The sequence below is a fragment of the Planococcus citri genome, chromosome 3, assembly GCF_950023065.1.
Source record: "Planococcus citri chromosome 3, ihPlaCitr1.1, whole genome shotgun sequence".
NCBI classification, from domain to species: domain Eukaryota; kingdom Metazoa; phylum Arthropoda; class Insecta; order Hemiptera; family Pseudococcidae; genus Planococcus; species Planococcus citri.
The window spans coordinates 48,664,635-48,679,648 of NC_088679.1; the positions used below are offsets into that span (position 1 = coordinate 48,664,635).

The following is a 15,014-nucleotide window of genomic DNA, read 5'->3' on the forward strand; positions in this document are numbered from 1 at the left end:
TCGAAAAAACAAAAGCACAAACGTCTTACCTCCGTTATCCGGACTGGTGCTTGGACCGGGTCCAATTTGTTTAGCTAAATTACGAAGAGCCGCTGCGAAAGATCGATTGGTTGGACTACCCGGTACTTGAGGTAAAATACTTGGATTATTAATTACTGTATATTGAGGAACACCGGTACGCGATTGCAGTTTACTCGAAGCGTTCATTTGTTGCTGCTGCTGCTGCTGTTGTTTTAATAAATCTGCAACAAGGAAGAGAAAAACACGTGATTAAAAATCATCATTATATTCAGGAAAATTGGAGTATGAGGCGCGAACAAATTACAAAATGTACCCCCTCCCCCAAAACAAAAGTGGTAAATGTGAAAATGAATTCGATATGACGTATATTTATTTTTCATTTCAATATTATTCTTATTGGTCATAGTTTCTACGTTACTCGTTACTCGTCACTCGGAGTTCATCAAATCATAAAGTGATATCAATTTGAGACCGTAAAATACTGCCAGACAACCGATATAAACCATCAAAAATGGCACACTGCTTTACTTCTTTAATCAAATCGGAATTATGCTGTTTAGTCACACTATTAAAATGGGACGAAAGATACGTATAAAAAATAGAGAAAAATATTGAAACAGAATGAAAAATTCAAAATGATAAAAAATAACGCTGTACAAGAGATTGAGACGTCATTTCTGATGGAAAAACTGCAAAATTGATTTTAAAAAACATTATTTTTGATAAAAATGAATTTAATTTTTTTGAATTTAATACTTTCTAGATCTGAATATTGAACACCTTTGAGAAATTTTAATTACAGAAAAGTACTTAAAATTAGCCCATCAAAGAAAAAACAACAGATTTAAAAAATTTGCAATTCAAGAAACAAAACAACATAATTTTAGATATACTAATAAAGTCCATTCTTCTACCCTTAGAACTGAAAAAAAATAAAATTAAAGAAATATTCGCCAAGTGGGTAAAATAGTGCAGAAAAAGGGCGAAAATTTCAAAAAATTTGTAGTTCAAGATGTGAAAAGGATTTTTTTTTACCGGACAAGAAATTCTAATTTAGCGCTCCCAGTATTTTTCTTGGAAATCGTGAAAAAAAGGATCTAAAAACGAACTTTTTTTTTAAAAAAAAAGAGAGGACCAAGATTGAAAATGAGGACCAGGTCTTTATACGAAGGGCCACTTGAGATGCTCGATAAAAGTTCAAAATAAGTTGTTTGTATGAAGGCTACTTTGGGTGTAAAAAGTTCAAAAATTGCAACCTCATCCTGCAGCCTTGCTCCAAAAAAAAGTTTAAAGCTGACAAGTAAGATTTTTTCAAAAGTAAAAAATCATGGAGATTTTGTTATTTCTGAAAAAGTTTGAGTAGTCAATTTCAAGCGGTTTTAAATTTTTTATAGAGCAAGACAGAGGAGTGGGGTTGCAACTTTTGAACTTTTGAAACTTTTTTTTTACTAAAAGAAAATCCATTGAAAAGTCCAAAAAAAATTTTTTGGTCACTATAAACCCAAAACTTATTCCAAGACACATTACGAGTTTTTCATGAAAATAACCGAATCTAAATTTTCAAAAAGTCACCAAAAATCAAAAAATTGAAATCCAGGTCCTTTAAATAAGACCTGTCAATGCCCCTTCCTATTTTGAAAAAATTCCCACAATTTTATAAAATTAAGTGCGAAATGGCGGACTGGTGAATTAGAATATTCATTAATTTTTGAATTTGATCTCTTGGAGCCTCTCAGTGCTTCACCTTTTCAGGGGGGGGGGGGGGGGTCTCAGAATTGTTTATCACTCAGCTGAATATACGACACCGCAGAGTAAATTTCTGTTGGTAATCCAATTTTCGATTCTCAATTTAAAAAAAAAATCAAAAATTATACATTTCCTCCCAAAATTTACAAATTTTATACAAGATATTGAATGTTACGTATCAACAAAAAAAAAGAATTTCAATCTGAATTTTCAGAAGGGGGTCCAGTCATTCAAAAAAATTTCAAAACCAAAATACATGACTTTTGCAGACCTTTTTTTTCAAAATTTTGGCAAGAACTTTTTGAGCAGCGTGTTTTTCAGATTTTACCATTCTCGCTCATAAAACTATACGCTTCCAGCATATTTTAAAACTTGAAAGCAAAAATCATAAAAAAGGATGAATTTTCACAAAAAAAATTCGAGACCTTTTCAGCACTTTTTTCGATTTTGACATCCTGATTTTCATTTAAAAACTCGACCGAAAAAAAATGAGAAAATTCAAGGGAAAATGCAATACTTGTCGTCGGAAACGGTGTAAAATTCAATATTAAAAACATCGATAAATAATACGAAACATCGACAAGCAAAAAAGACAAAAAAGTTTGAGTAGCGAAAAAAAAAAAAGAAATCCAGCAGCATGCAGCAGAAGTATAAAAGTTAAACTGGAGGAAAAAAATCGATAAAGTTGGATTTTTTTGCTATTAAAACGGACTGCACGCGAAACATTGCGATTCGAGGGTAACATTCGCCGCAGCTGATGAAATGTAGCGAAATTTCAGCGTACACATAGATATAGAAAAGTATCATGTTTTGTAGGAACATAGGTAGGTACTAGGCAGTTAAATAAACATCGGTGTAAAGCGACGTTATTTCCTGACAGGAGCGAATGAAGCAGAGAGCTGGCTGGCGGTCGCGAGGTCGAATTCGAATTAACGCCAACGCCAAGGTATCGAAATAAACTTACGACGAACGAAGAAGGAAGAGAAGGAATGTACGGGCATTAAATCGAAAAACGATTCCAATTTAATGAAGTGGCAAAACGATTAGATAGCGGAGTAGCATCGTTGCTGCGAAACAGAAGGGCGTTAAAATGCGCCGCACCACGCCACGCAAAAGAATGAAAACTTGTCACACGTAACCGCACAGGGATCGGAATCGGGATCGGGATGTTGAAAGCGGCGCGACGCGGCGCGGCGTTGCTCGCTAGTCGCTCGATGGTAGCAGAGCGGTGGTGGCGGTGGCAACGACGACGACGACGGCGCGTTACTGGAAAATATGTGTAATAATGACCGGAATTAGGATGAGCCATGAGCCATGAGCTGGAGAAGGAAAAAGACAGATAGCACAACTTTCTCGCGCAAAGAATCTACTCGTAGTTGTTGTGTATGTATATTAGGGTGGAGCGGAAAAAATTTATAGTCTTCGATTTCGCTGAAATTGAAGTATGTTGGAGATTTTGAGTTGAAATGACCCCCAAAAAATTTTCAGCCCCCCACGTTCCCCTGCGGTGGAACTGTGGCCCCCCAAAGTAGGGTCATTTTGGAAAAAACGCTGTTTTTCGAATTTAAAAGTAGCGATAACCATTTTTTTCGAAAACGGGTAGCACTCAAAAGTTGCGATTTGAGATGACGAATCGAATGACGTAATTGGTTTTTCGATTGGACCCCCGCTAACCCCACCCAGTTTCGTTTGAAAAGTCGCGAATCGGCGTTTTTTTGCTATTTTAATTGAAAATACAGTCGATTTAGGATTCGAATGCGATTTTATGATTGATTATTACTTTTCACATTGAAACAAGTGAATCTAGCTCGTATTCCAATCTCTACCCCTCCCCCTTTCTTGAGCCCCCCCCCCCCCCACATTAAAAACTCCCCTGCCACCTTGAATATCATTCCAACAAGAAAAATCACGGGATAAAAGTTGTTTCTTGAACATTTTTCTACATTTTGGTTCTAACAAAAATTTTATTTGGCACCACCCTTGAGCCCAAAATTCCCAAAAACCATTTCCAAAAAAATTCAAAATCGCGTTTTTAACGTTTTTACGAAAAATTTGTAATCAATGAAGAGTGAAAATTTTCAATTTCAAAAGTTTCCATTACAGACTACCCCTGTTAGATTTTACATACTCGGTTAAATTTAAAATTTTGAATGAATGAATGAAGATGTTATTATTTATTTTTTTTCAGTTTTCATTAAGAGAATTTTTAATTACGTATCTTACTGATTGATCGCAAAAAAATGGAAGTACGTTGTAAATTACGTTCAAGATACAAATAATAGTGGCCTATTACAGACATTTCCCGTTTTAGGAATTTGAATCCTCACACTTCCTTTACTCAGTTTTGTATTATAATAATGTAATTTAATTTCAAACTTCTCGTATGCATTAATTCAGATCCATGATTTTTAGCTCCGAATTCTGTTTTTTTATTCTTCATTATTTTAGTCGTGTATTGAAGGTGCTTGCCATAAAAAAATATTTCCCATTTATAATTTTTCTGATTTTCAGAAGATAATGAGGATTTAGAAGTAATTTTGAAATGAACAGTTGAAAATGTTGATGTGATATGCGTGAAGAGGGCTGCATAAGCGAGGCATGGGAAAAAGAGAAATGAATAAGTACCTATTACAAATTTTTAATAAAAACGTTAAAAACGCGATTTTGAATTTTTTTGGAAATGGTTTTTGGGAAATTTGGGCCGAAGGGTGGCGCCAAATAAAATTTTTGTTAGAACCAAAATGTAGAAAAATGTTCAAGAAACAACTTTTATCCCGTGATTTTTCTTGTTGGAATGATATTCAAGGTGGCAGGGGAGTTTTTAATGTGGGGGGGGGCTCATGAAAGGGGGAGGGGTAGAGATTGGAATACAAGCTAGATTCACTTGTTTCAATGTGAAAAGTAATAATCAATCATAAAATCGCATTCGAATCCTAAATCGACTGTATTTTCAATTAAAATAGCAAAAAAACGCCGATTCGCGACTTTTCAAACGAAACTGGGTGGGGTTAGCGGGGGTCCAATCGAAAAACCAATTACGTCATTCGATTCGTCATCTCAAATCGCAACTTTTGAGTGCTACCCGTTTTCGAAAAAAATGGTTATTGCTACTTTTAAATTCGAAAAACAGCGTTTTTTTCCAAAATGACCCTACTTTGGGGGGCCACAGTTCCACCGCAGGGGCACGTGGGGGGCTGAAAATTTTTTGGGGGTCATTTCAACTCAAAATCTCCAACATACTTCAATTTCAGCGAAATCGAAGACTATAAATTTTTTCCGCTCCACCCTAATGTATATGTATTATCGTAAGCACCCTCTAAAAATCATGTTCCATAGAAAGGGATGAGAACACTGGCAGCCGAGGGAGCATATACACACCCATACAAGTGAATATACACCACCATCGTCGCCGCTAACGCCGCATAATATCAGGGGATGATGACGAACAACCGACGCAAATTTCCCATCCCTTCGGCCCATATTATCGTGTAATATCAACTCGCGCCATCTGTCACCAAACCACTATATTCTCACACCTTGCGACGCGTTCCGCCATCTCGCTAACAATAAACTTTCAACAGGGTAATATTTTAACAAGCACGGCAATCGTCATCCTTGTCGTCATATATACGCCTCTGCCATCACCACCTTTTAAACCATTCAGACCTACATACACGTTTACAAAATTTATACTTAAAACACTTTGCAAATGCCTGCTGCGTATACAGGGTGTCCCATTCAACAGATTTCGATGAAAACACCATCAGTACGAGAAACTGAGAATTACCACAAGGAGAGTGCTTTACAGCCTGTTTTTATATCTGAAAAGGTAATCAAACTGGAAACTTCAAAGACAATGATTTTTCAGTCTGAAATTTCAGTTCAGGTACCTACAATTTACTCAAAACGAACAACATGATAATCAACGACAACTCTACGATACCTTCAAAATTGGTAAAGTTGCAAGGGAAATTAATTCTGTTTAGACTTTTTTTTTACTCTGAATCATGTTTGAAAGTAAATTTCGAGTGACTCAACAACGTGGATACCTCAACGGACAGAAAAGAGCATTAAAAACCCATCAGCAGGCAAAATTCCAAAGCTCGAAGTTCGTTTTCTAATTTTTGGAAATTCAAAAGTTCATTTTTTATTTAAAAAAAAATTATACAAAAAGCTGATTTTTTTTTCATCGAATTGTCAAATTTAACATCAGAAACTTAGGCTGATGGTGCAAAGATGCTCTTTCAATTTTTTCTGTTTGGTCCCAAACATTTCTTTGAGACAGCACTAAAACCAATCAATTTAAAATTTGAAGGGACAGATGAAAAATTTGTGTACACCTTGGAAAACTTGGCAAAAATTTTACTTCAAAAAATGAGAAAAACCTGGATTTTTTTACGCTATATTCCAGCCAAAAATCCCAAAAGAAAATTCATTTTTTTCACCAAGTAGTTAAACATTCAACGACTGATTTGTGAGGTTTTCTGGTCCTTTGAATCGATTTTCCTCCATTTTTGAGCTGATCTGGAGCCTCCAGGAAAAGTTGACTTTTTTCCAGAAATTTAAAATCGCATTAGAAGACGTTGTTTCCAGTTTCACGAGTCGAAAATCTACATCCTAAACCGATTAAGACAAATAAACAGCCAGTCTGAGACGACGAGTAAAAGTGCATTTTTTAGCAATTTGGAAATCTCAATTTTTAAAGAAATTTTTAAATCGTCTATTTTGCAAAAATCTACTCAAAACTTTTGCTACACCGTAAAGCATACCTCCTCCCATCGATTGCCACCATTATTGAGCCAAACTGGAGCCATTAGAAATTTCAAGTTGAAAAAAAATTTCAACTCGTCACCTCGAATCTGCGATGTACCTGCCCTTAATTGATTTGGGATGTCGAAATTATGACAAGATCACATTTTCATCAGCCGAAGGTGACTACAACGTCTTCTGAAGCGATTTGAAATGAAAAAGTCAACTTTTGCTGGAAACTCCAGATCGGCTCGAAAATAGCGGCAATTGATTCGGAGGAAAGGGGACTGAGGAGGAGATTCGCTTAAATACATGAACCGATTTTCAGATTTTCAATTAATTCACTTTTTTGTGTAGAAAAATATGCCTACTGACCAATAGGCTATTTCCGCCATTTTAAAAAATTCCCCAAAAATAACAAAAACCAAATTCTAGAGCTCAAAATTTGGTTTTGAGGTCCAAGTGACATATTCGTTTAGTGAGCCAAGTTTCAGCTCAATAGGAGTCGATGGGTTGTGGGAGTTCCCTAGTAAGCAAAATTCATGAGGCTAAAGCAGTAATACAGCAATCTGCAGCATATGGACGATCTTTTGAAACTTGAAAGTTGGAAGTTGAAAAAAAAATAAGAGCGACCAATTAGCAAAATGCAAAAACTCTTTAGCAGTTTGCGAACATCTGATAGCTCGCTAAATGATAGCTTACAATTTTGAGATCTTTTACCTGCCCTCTTTTTTTTCTCAAGAAATTCTAAAAACACCCAGAAATTGATTTACTCCAGATACAAAAATCAACTTCAAAAAGAAAATTTTTGATTTCGAATATACGATAATTTTGAGAAAACCTGAAGTGTAGCTTACTCGCAAAACAACCTTAATTTTTATTAAAAATTCTCAACTTTTTTGTGAATGATAGGTACAAGAACATCAAAAAAATCTTATCTGAATGATTTTGAGTCTACTCAAAGGCTTGACTAAAGCTGACATCATTTTAAAACTTTTTTCATCACGAGCCTATAATTCTTCTTCCCAAATTCAAAGCACCTAGGTATATCTAAAATGTCTAATGGGACACCCTGTACATAGACGCTGTAGCTACATCAAGTAATATGCGGATATTGTACCATTCCCATCTTGTATACAATACCTATAAACGTAAACATAGCTATGTAACCTATGAATAGTTACATCCCACAACGCACATAACTATTTACCACCGAGAGGTAAGTAATACACGTATAAAAACTTCCTCTTCGTTTTTATAAACTACCCGTATTAACATCAACACCACTCCACAACCATTCAACCTATTTTCCTTTTTCTTATACACTCTGTATGTGATATACCGTGCCTCGCAAGTGTACAGAACATCCCTCCGATATAAACTTTCTTCTACGTAGGTATATACTACGTGTATTTATAACCTTAGATAACTATCCACAGTCACGCGAGATAAATGGACTTGGTACATATATATAAAACTTATAATGATACCAACCAAGATACAGCAACTCAGTTTGAAGAAAAGCTGGAAAAACACTATCGTGTTAAAAACTTGACAAAATGGAGTCGTGTCTCGCGACCAAGGTTTTCTGTACACTTTTTTATTTTCTTTCGTCTTGAACTTTTTACAACACAATTGGGTTCGCTTATATAATAATGCGAAAATTCCGTCGTGTTTTAATATCACTCATCTTTTCAAACACGATTAGGATTAAGTAATTTTACGACAGAAAAAAAAAACGAGAAAATTATTTGTCGATTTAAATCCTGAAAATATCAGTTCCCTGGTTCATTTTTCATCTTGTCGGTTGGTCTGAAAGTTATAAAGCTTAAAAGTTTGAAAGTTTCACGAAATTTCAAGAGCACAGAATCATCTGGAGTGATATACTCTTGTATAAGTAGGTAAATTTCGACAATAAATAAAACGGTCAAGTCTACTTCATTCTTTCATCTCAACGGAGACGTCTTCCTTCCATAAGTCCTAATGCATCTCAACGATGCATATTTGTATATTCAGATTTACTGATGCATCGAAAAACGTTCAAGTGGTGTCAGGGGAGGGGATGCCCAACAAAATTCAACGCCTTCGCGAGATCTTTTTTGAGCTGAGGGCGTGAGAAGTCATCCTCAATCGAATGTTGTGCAAAGCCACCTACAATACCTACAATCTACATCGATCGATCAGGTATCGAAAAAGGATGACAACCTGAAAAATCAGTACTTTAGCATTTAGACCAAATATAGGGCGGGCAGGGGAGGGGTGTCAACATTTTTTCCAGCGAAAATTTTGCACACTATTTGTTCAGATTTTTTCTTTCAATTCTCCATCTCACAACAAAATATAGGAGAAAATAAATGCATGATTTCAAAATTCTAAAAGTAAGAGAAAACTAATGAAAAATTCTAAAAATTGATAAACAGCGCAACTTTTTGGCAATTTTGACAAAAAGAAAAGAACAGGATAGATGAAGAAACGCAAGCAAAAAGTAAGGAAAGCAAAATAAGCAGGACTGTTGGACATCCTGAATCAAGAAGTTTAAGAAAAAACAATACTAAACTACATAAGTTGAACCTGTGCTGGTTCACCAACCCAAAGATAAGGATTTTCCCACTTCAAACAAAAACTTAGGAAAATTTTCAACACACTTCCAATAAAAAGGAGGGGGCACTTTTGAGCCGAATGCAGGATTTTCCCAACTTTTTTTCGATTTTCAGAACCATTTCGTCAGAAATGACACATCAGTTTCCCGAGTAACGTTGAGTTCGATAAAACAAATTCTTCTCTTTGAGCATAGATAGTATAAAAACGCTGAAAAAATGCCTATAAATTGATCACCGCTGCAGATGCTACATAACCTCTCTAATTCAAATTGAGGGAACGCATCACAGATAAATGGGCGACATACTAGGACAACAATCGACCACATTCGGCAACGCAATAAACAACGTTTCTAAACTTGACTAACTTGAGCAAAATTATTAAGTACATTCAATCGGCTTACTTTGATAATATAATATTTGAGCAAGGTTAACATCGTGCATGGCTGAGGCAGTCCCATAGGCGGACGTGGTATTAGAAAAGGCGAACTGAGAGGTACTAGGAGTACTATTGCTAATTCTGCTGTTATTATTTCCATCCATTATTTTCTTACATCTGGCATTACTGCATGAATTTTCCTCGTTTACCGACATAAGTACCGACTACCAACGCTATAGGGCGAATAAAAAAAAAACGCGAGACGACGAAACAAATGAAAATTCTTCAAGTGACAGCGACCATGGTGAACGAGCCTTTGAAAAACTATAGCGAGTCGTTTTTCTCGAATTACGTTTAGGTAGGACGGACGGAGTGGGAAAGAGAGCGAGCTCGATTAAACAAAAAGCCGCGAAATACGTCGAAAAATCAATCCCACCACCTTCGAGCCGAAATGCTGTAAGTTAAACCTTCGTCATTAGGAATTTAAACTACACACTCGACGAAATGCGCGCCGTTTAAACGTAATCGAACCGGGCGAAAAGGTAAAAAAGAAAAACATCGTTTCGCACACATTTTCCGTTTATTTTCCGCTTGGTTTTTCGTTGTAATAACGCGCGGTATGGCGGCAGCGGCGGCGGCGGCAGTGGCGCTATTCGACGAACGAGCAAATCACGTCGTAAAACGAACGGAAACGCAGCAACAATAAACCGTCTTCGGTGGCTGTCTATCACACGGCGCGACGCGGCGCGCCGTTTTCTCACTCGAAGACGCGACGCGACGTCGAAGGGTTCTCTTCTCGCGAGACGCTGACGTTAAAGATGCGATCTCCGCTGTTACGACTGCGACGATACACGCAGCCCCCTGGTTTGAGCGCGGTACGGGCGCGGGCGCGGAGGGCGCTTGCCCGTCTTCAATCATACATTTTACATTAAACGCCGAGTTTCCTTTTTTTACTTTCTTTCTTTCTTTCTCTTCTTCTTTTTCCATTTCCCATTTCACGCTTGAAAATTCGAACACGTTTTGAGCCTCGTCGCAGCGACTGTAGTATTTTTTACGAATTGGCTCGAATAGCTCGATCAATCGATACATACCTACCTAGTAGCTACCTACTCGTACACGTAAAGTACCTTTCAGTTCCTAGCATAAAGTTGTCCCTGAAACCACACCATCAACCTTTTCACAAATAAATTCCAAACAACGAGACTACAAAAAAGCAGAAAAAATCACAACGCAGATCACATATCGAATCCGAAAAAGAGAGAAAAGAATAGTAAGAAAAATACCACCGCAATATAGTCAATTTTGCAGCCGCCAGGCAGTAGTCAGCAGAAAAAACGTACAAAGCACGGAATGAAGAAGGCACTACGTGCGTATAGTACACCCACCGCCCACGCTTAAAAACAGACGTTACACGACCCTAAAAGCTCGAGCCCCGCCATTATGCGATCGAATAGCATCTTTCTCTCTATTTTACCATTACTTTTTCCCCACATGCTATGTTACATAAGTATTATGTACATAATATACAAGGTGATTCAATGAACTGGCCGAGAGAAGCAAAAAAGGCTCCGTAAAGCATGATGGCAACATTGTTTCACGCCTGTGGAGGGTGTCAATTGAGCATTGCGCGTTACATGGTAGCAGAGCGTGTGTTTTATGGTGACCGGAAAATTCATCCTGCGAAATTCATCTCGCGAAATTCATCCCGCGAAATTCATCCTGTGAAAATTAATATTGCCGAAAATTCATACTGGGGAAAATTCATCCCGCGAAATTCATCCTGTGAAAATTAATATTCCCGAAAATTAATATCGCGAAATTGAATATCTACAAAAAAATTGAAATGTGGCCTTTCATTTCCTAACATGTAGTTTGTTTTAAACCTCAATCTTGACATTCTGGATTTATTAGTGGTAGATTGAAGCCATTCTAAAATGAAATTCAACGCTCTATTTTCGACCTTGCAAGTCGATTGCTGGAAATTTTAAAATCCTGGCCAATCCCCTCCGCCAAAAAAATCATCAAAATGTTCAAATGAAATTCACCGGGTACTATGAGTTTCCGATTCTGATTGCTTCAGCGTAGATATTCAATTTCGCGATATTAATTTTCGGCAACATTAATTTTCACAGGATGAATTTCGCGATATTAATTCCCCCCAGTATGAATTTTCGGCAATATTAATTTTCACAGGATGAATTTTCCCGGGATGAATTTCGCAGGATGAATTTTCGTAGAACCGTGTTTTATCTCCAAGAGAGTAATCCAACAACGAGGTGTTGCAACATTAATTATATTGTGAGAAGAATGACCATAAGCAACGAAGTATTTTATCTTCAACCTAATATGAATGGCACACCGGATTCATGTGGTACTGATACAATCAGCAATGTGTAGTTCAGAGAGCGGAAGGGGGGGGGGTGGGTATTTTAACCCGTAGAAACATTTTTGGACCAGAGAAAGAAAAATTGAAACAACATCTAAAAATACATTACCATAACATATTTTTGGCAATTAGCTTATTTTTCGATTTGTGACGAATTTTTGAAAACTCAGAGAGCATCGCAGGTTAAAACTGGTGCAGTATAGCTTAGACTGGGATTTTGAAACCAACCACTGAAACTTGGTCCTTAGGGGGATTTCAAGTCGTTTTGGAGAGTTCAGCGACTTTTTGAAAACTACTGGAGCCTCCAGCAGATTTCTGAAACTTTAAATTTTCACAAAATTTCATCAAATGGTGTTGGAAAGCTGATATTTACTCTACACTCCAATTTTAACACCCTCTGAAGACGACTTCAGGTGGGTTAAAGTCATTTTGGAGCCTCCAGCGACTTTTTGAAAATTACTGTAGCCTCCAGTAGATTTTTGAAACTTGAAATTCCCGCAACATTTTACCAAATGGAGTTGGCAAGCTGAAATTTACTTCGCAAACTAATTTCAATAGGTTATGAAGCCGATTACATAGTGGTTTCAAATGGTTTTGAAGCTTCCAGCTACTTTATGGAAATTTGAATTTTCCAAAAAATGCCACACGACCTTTCAAAAAGTCGCTGGAGGCTCCAAAACGACTTGAAATCCACCAGCAGTCGACTTCGTAGCGTTTTGAAATTAGTTTGCAGAATGAATTTCGACTTTCTATCTCCGTTTGATGAAATTTTGGGGAAATTTCAAGTTTCAAAAACCTACTGGAGACTTCAGTAATTTTCAAAAAGTCGCTGGAGGCTCCAAAACGACTTGAAATCCACCAGCAGTCGACTTCGTAGCGTTTTGAAATTAGTTTGCAGAGTAAATTTCGGCTATCTAACTTCATTTGATGAAATTTGTGGGAATTTCGAGTTCTAAAAATCTGCTGGAGGCTCCAGAAGTGCGGAAAACAGTTTGAAACAGTTTCCTATCGATTTGGCATGTCGAAAATAGGGTATATCCCAAATTTCAGCTTTCTTGATCAATTTGGTAAAACTTTGATTTTCCTCTCATTTTTGGCCTAAATTTGATTTTCAAAAATTCACCAAAAATCGAAAAACGCACTTTAGCACTTGAAATTTTGACAGGTGATATATTTTTGCCTGATCTTTCGATCTACTCTTGAACGGTTTGAAAAATTTTGTGCAAGTCCTATGTTGGAACGTGAAATCTGCGATTTCGGCTGGCCTGTCAATCAAAATGGCTGCCATTTTGTAAGTAGGGCCACTTTTTTTTTAGTACAAGGGCTAGAAATGTTCTGTAGGACTTCCCCTTTAAGAAAAAAGTTGTCCCGGAGGATCGGCGAGGGGGGGGGGTGCAATAGATCCTTAGGCGGGCTCCCCGACTATCAATTTAGTTCATTTTATTTCATTCAACTTTGGGGGCTTTCATACTTAATTTTTGAATAATTCTGCCAACTTTGGAGCTCCCGACATCACTTTTCTTCGGTAGAGGAAGAATAAAAATTAGGGAATTATGTCCTCGCCCGAAGTAACAGCTTTAGGGGGTGCGAGATAAAAAATTTCAACATTGCAAAATAAACTACCTACACCACAGCGTTCAACGATGAAATGATAATAAAGATGAAAATATTTTACAATTGAAGCTGCACAAATAGATTTTGAAAATTTCTGTCTAAATTGGTCAAAAAAGTAACAATAAAGCAATAAATCCTAGTGTTGAAGTTGATAAGCGCTGAATTTCAGTTCATCTCTTTTTTACAATTATTTGTTCGGAACGGCTCGAAATGTCGAAAATAGATTGATTTTTTTATGGGAAACAGATCAAATTAGAATTTTTTGAAAATTATTCATTTAAAATTAAAAAATGAAAGTGGGCATTCAAAAGGCAGATAGGGTATTTTCGGACGTTTTTCGATTTTTATATCAGATCCAAAAATTCTTCTGCGATTCCGATATAGGAATACCTCCCTTGTACGGCTATTTCTGGAATTTTTTTCGATCATTTCACACGTTTTCTTGTACTGAAATCCAAGTTTCAAGATTTCTAAATTCTATTGCAACAGTGAGCGTGAGCGCTTTGTAAGAAAAATATTTTAAAACAGAAATTCAATTTTCTACAAGATCTATTTATTAGTTTTTCATTTTCCTCTAACTTTTTCTCGCAAAAATTTTTTTTTTAGAAAAGAAATCCACATTAAACTTTTTTGAAACACGCCTATTTTAGAAATTCCAAACATAACGTCAAATCGGGCATCATTGCTGTACCATTTATTCTACTCGATATTGCAGAGTTTTCCTTTTCTTAGTGTGAAAACTTTTGCAAGATGCTGCAGTCACTCCTTCTTGTTTCTGTCTAGATGGCTTAGAGTAGGCGCAGTAATTGCTCTTGATTTCCGAATCGTTTAAAGCTTTCTTTCTGTTTTCCTCGTTTAAATTAAAATACGCGTTAACGCGCCGCATCGCCTTTGGCTTAAGTATCATCTATTCGTCTTATTCAATCTTACATATTTTCTCAATTGTGCGGTTAAGATTTCGAATTGAAATTCGATACCGAATAAGGAAAATAAGACTTTGATACATTTCTCAATTTATAAGTTTGTCAACCGCTAACACATATAAGTAATATGAATTAGATATGATAAATTCTGAAAAATTTAATTCATTCACTTTGAACCTCACGTGAATTCTAGAGTTACGTAATTTGATATTTGTTGAATGTTGAGAATATAATATTATAAGCATTATTCATTACCCAATTAATTATTATTATTTATTATGTATTATGTATGTATTTAGTTCATATTCGACATTTGGAAACAATTTTCAATTTTTTCATCTCATTTAATCTCTTTTTTATTTCATTTTCTACAATTTTTCGATTGTGCCAGCCGAGTCAACTACTTGAGAAAAATTACAGAAAATACTAATATGATAATATAAAACCATCGGAGAAACATTCTTGTTGTAAACGAAAACATACAAATCAAATCAACTAATGTACGAAATAAAAATGAATATCACGTACAATAAGCACCCTGTTTCGAGGTTCACACATTCGTGTATTTCGTTCCATATAGGGTTATATTGAATTGTAAA

At 36.3% G+C, this 15,014-nt stretch overlaps 1 protein-coding gene across 4 annotated transcripts in view; it reads right to left on the minus strand.

Annotated features, from left to right (window-relative positions):
* The window catches only part of px (plexus), a 43,913-nt gene that overhangs the window by 11,604 nt on the left and 17,295 nt on the right, over positions 1-15,014 (minus strand). For all 4 annotated transcript variants that reach the window (XM_065359206.1, XM_065359205.1, XM_065359204.1 and 1 more), the window contains exon 14: positions 30-242. In XM_065359206.1, coding sequence (XP_065215278.1) covers positions 30-242 — 213 coding nt within the window. The remainder of the gene's footprint in view (positions 1-29; positions 243-15,014) is intronic.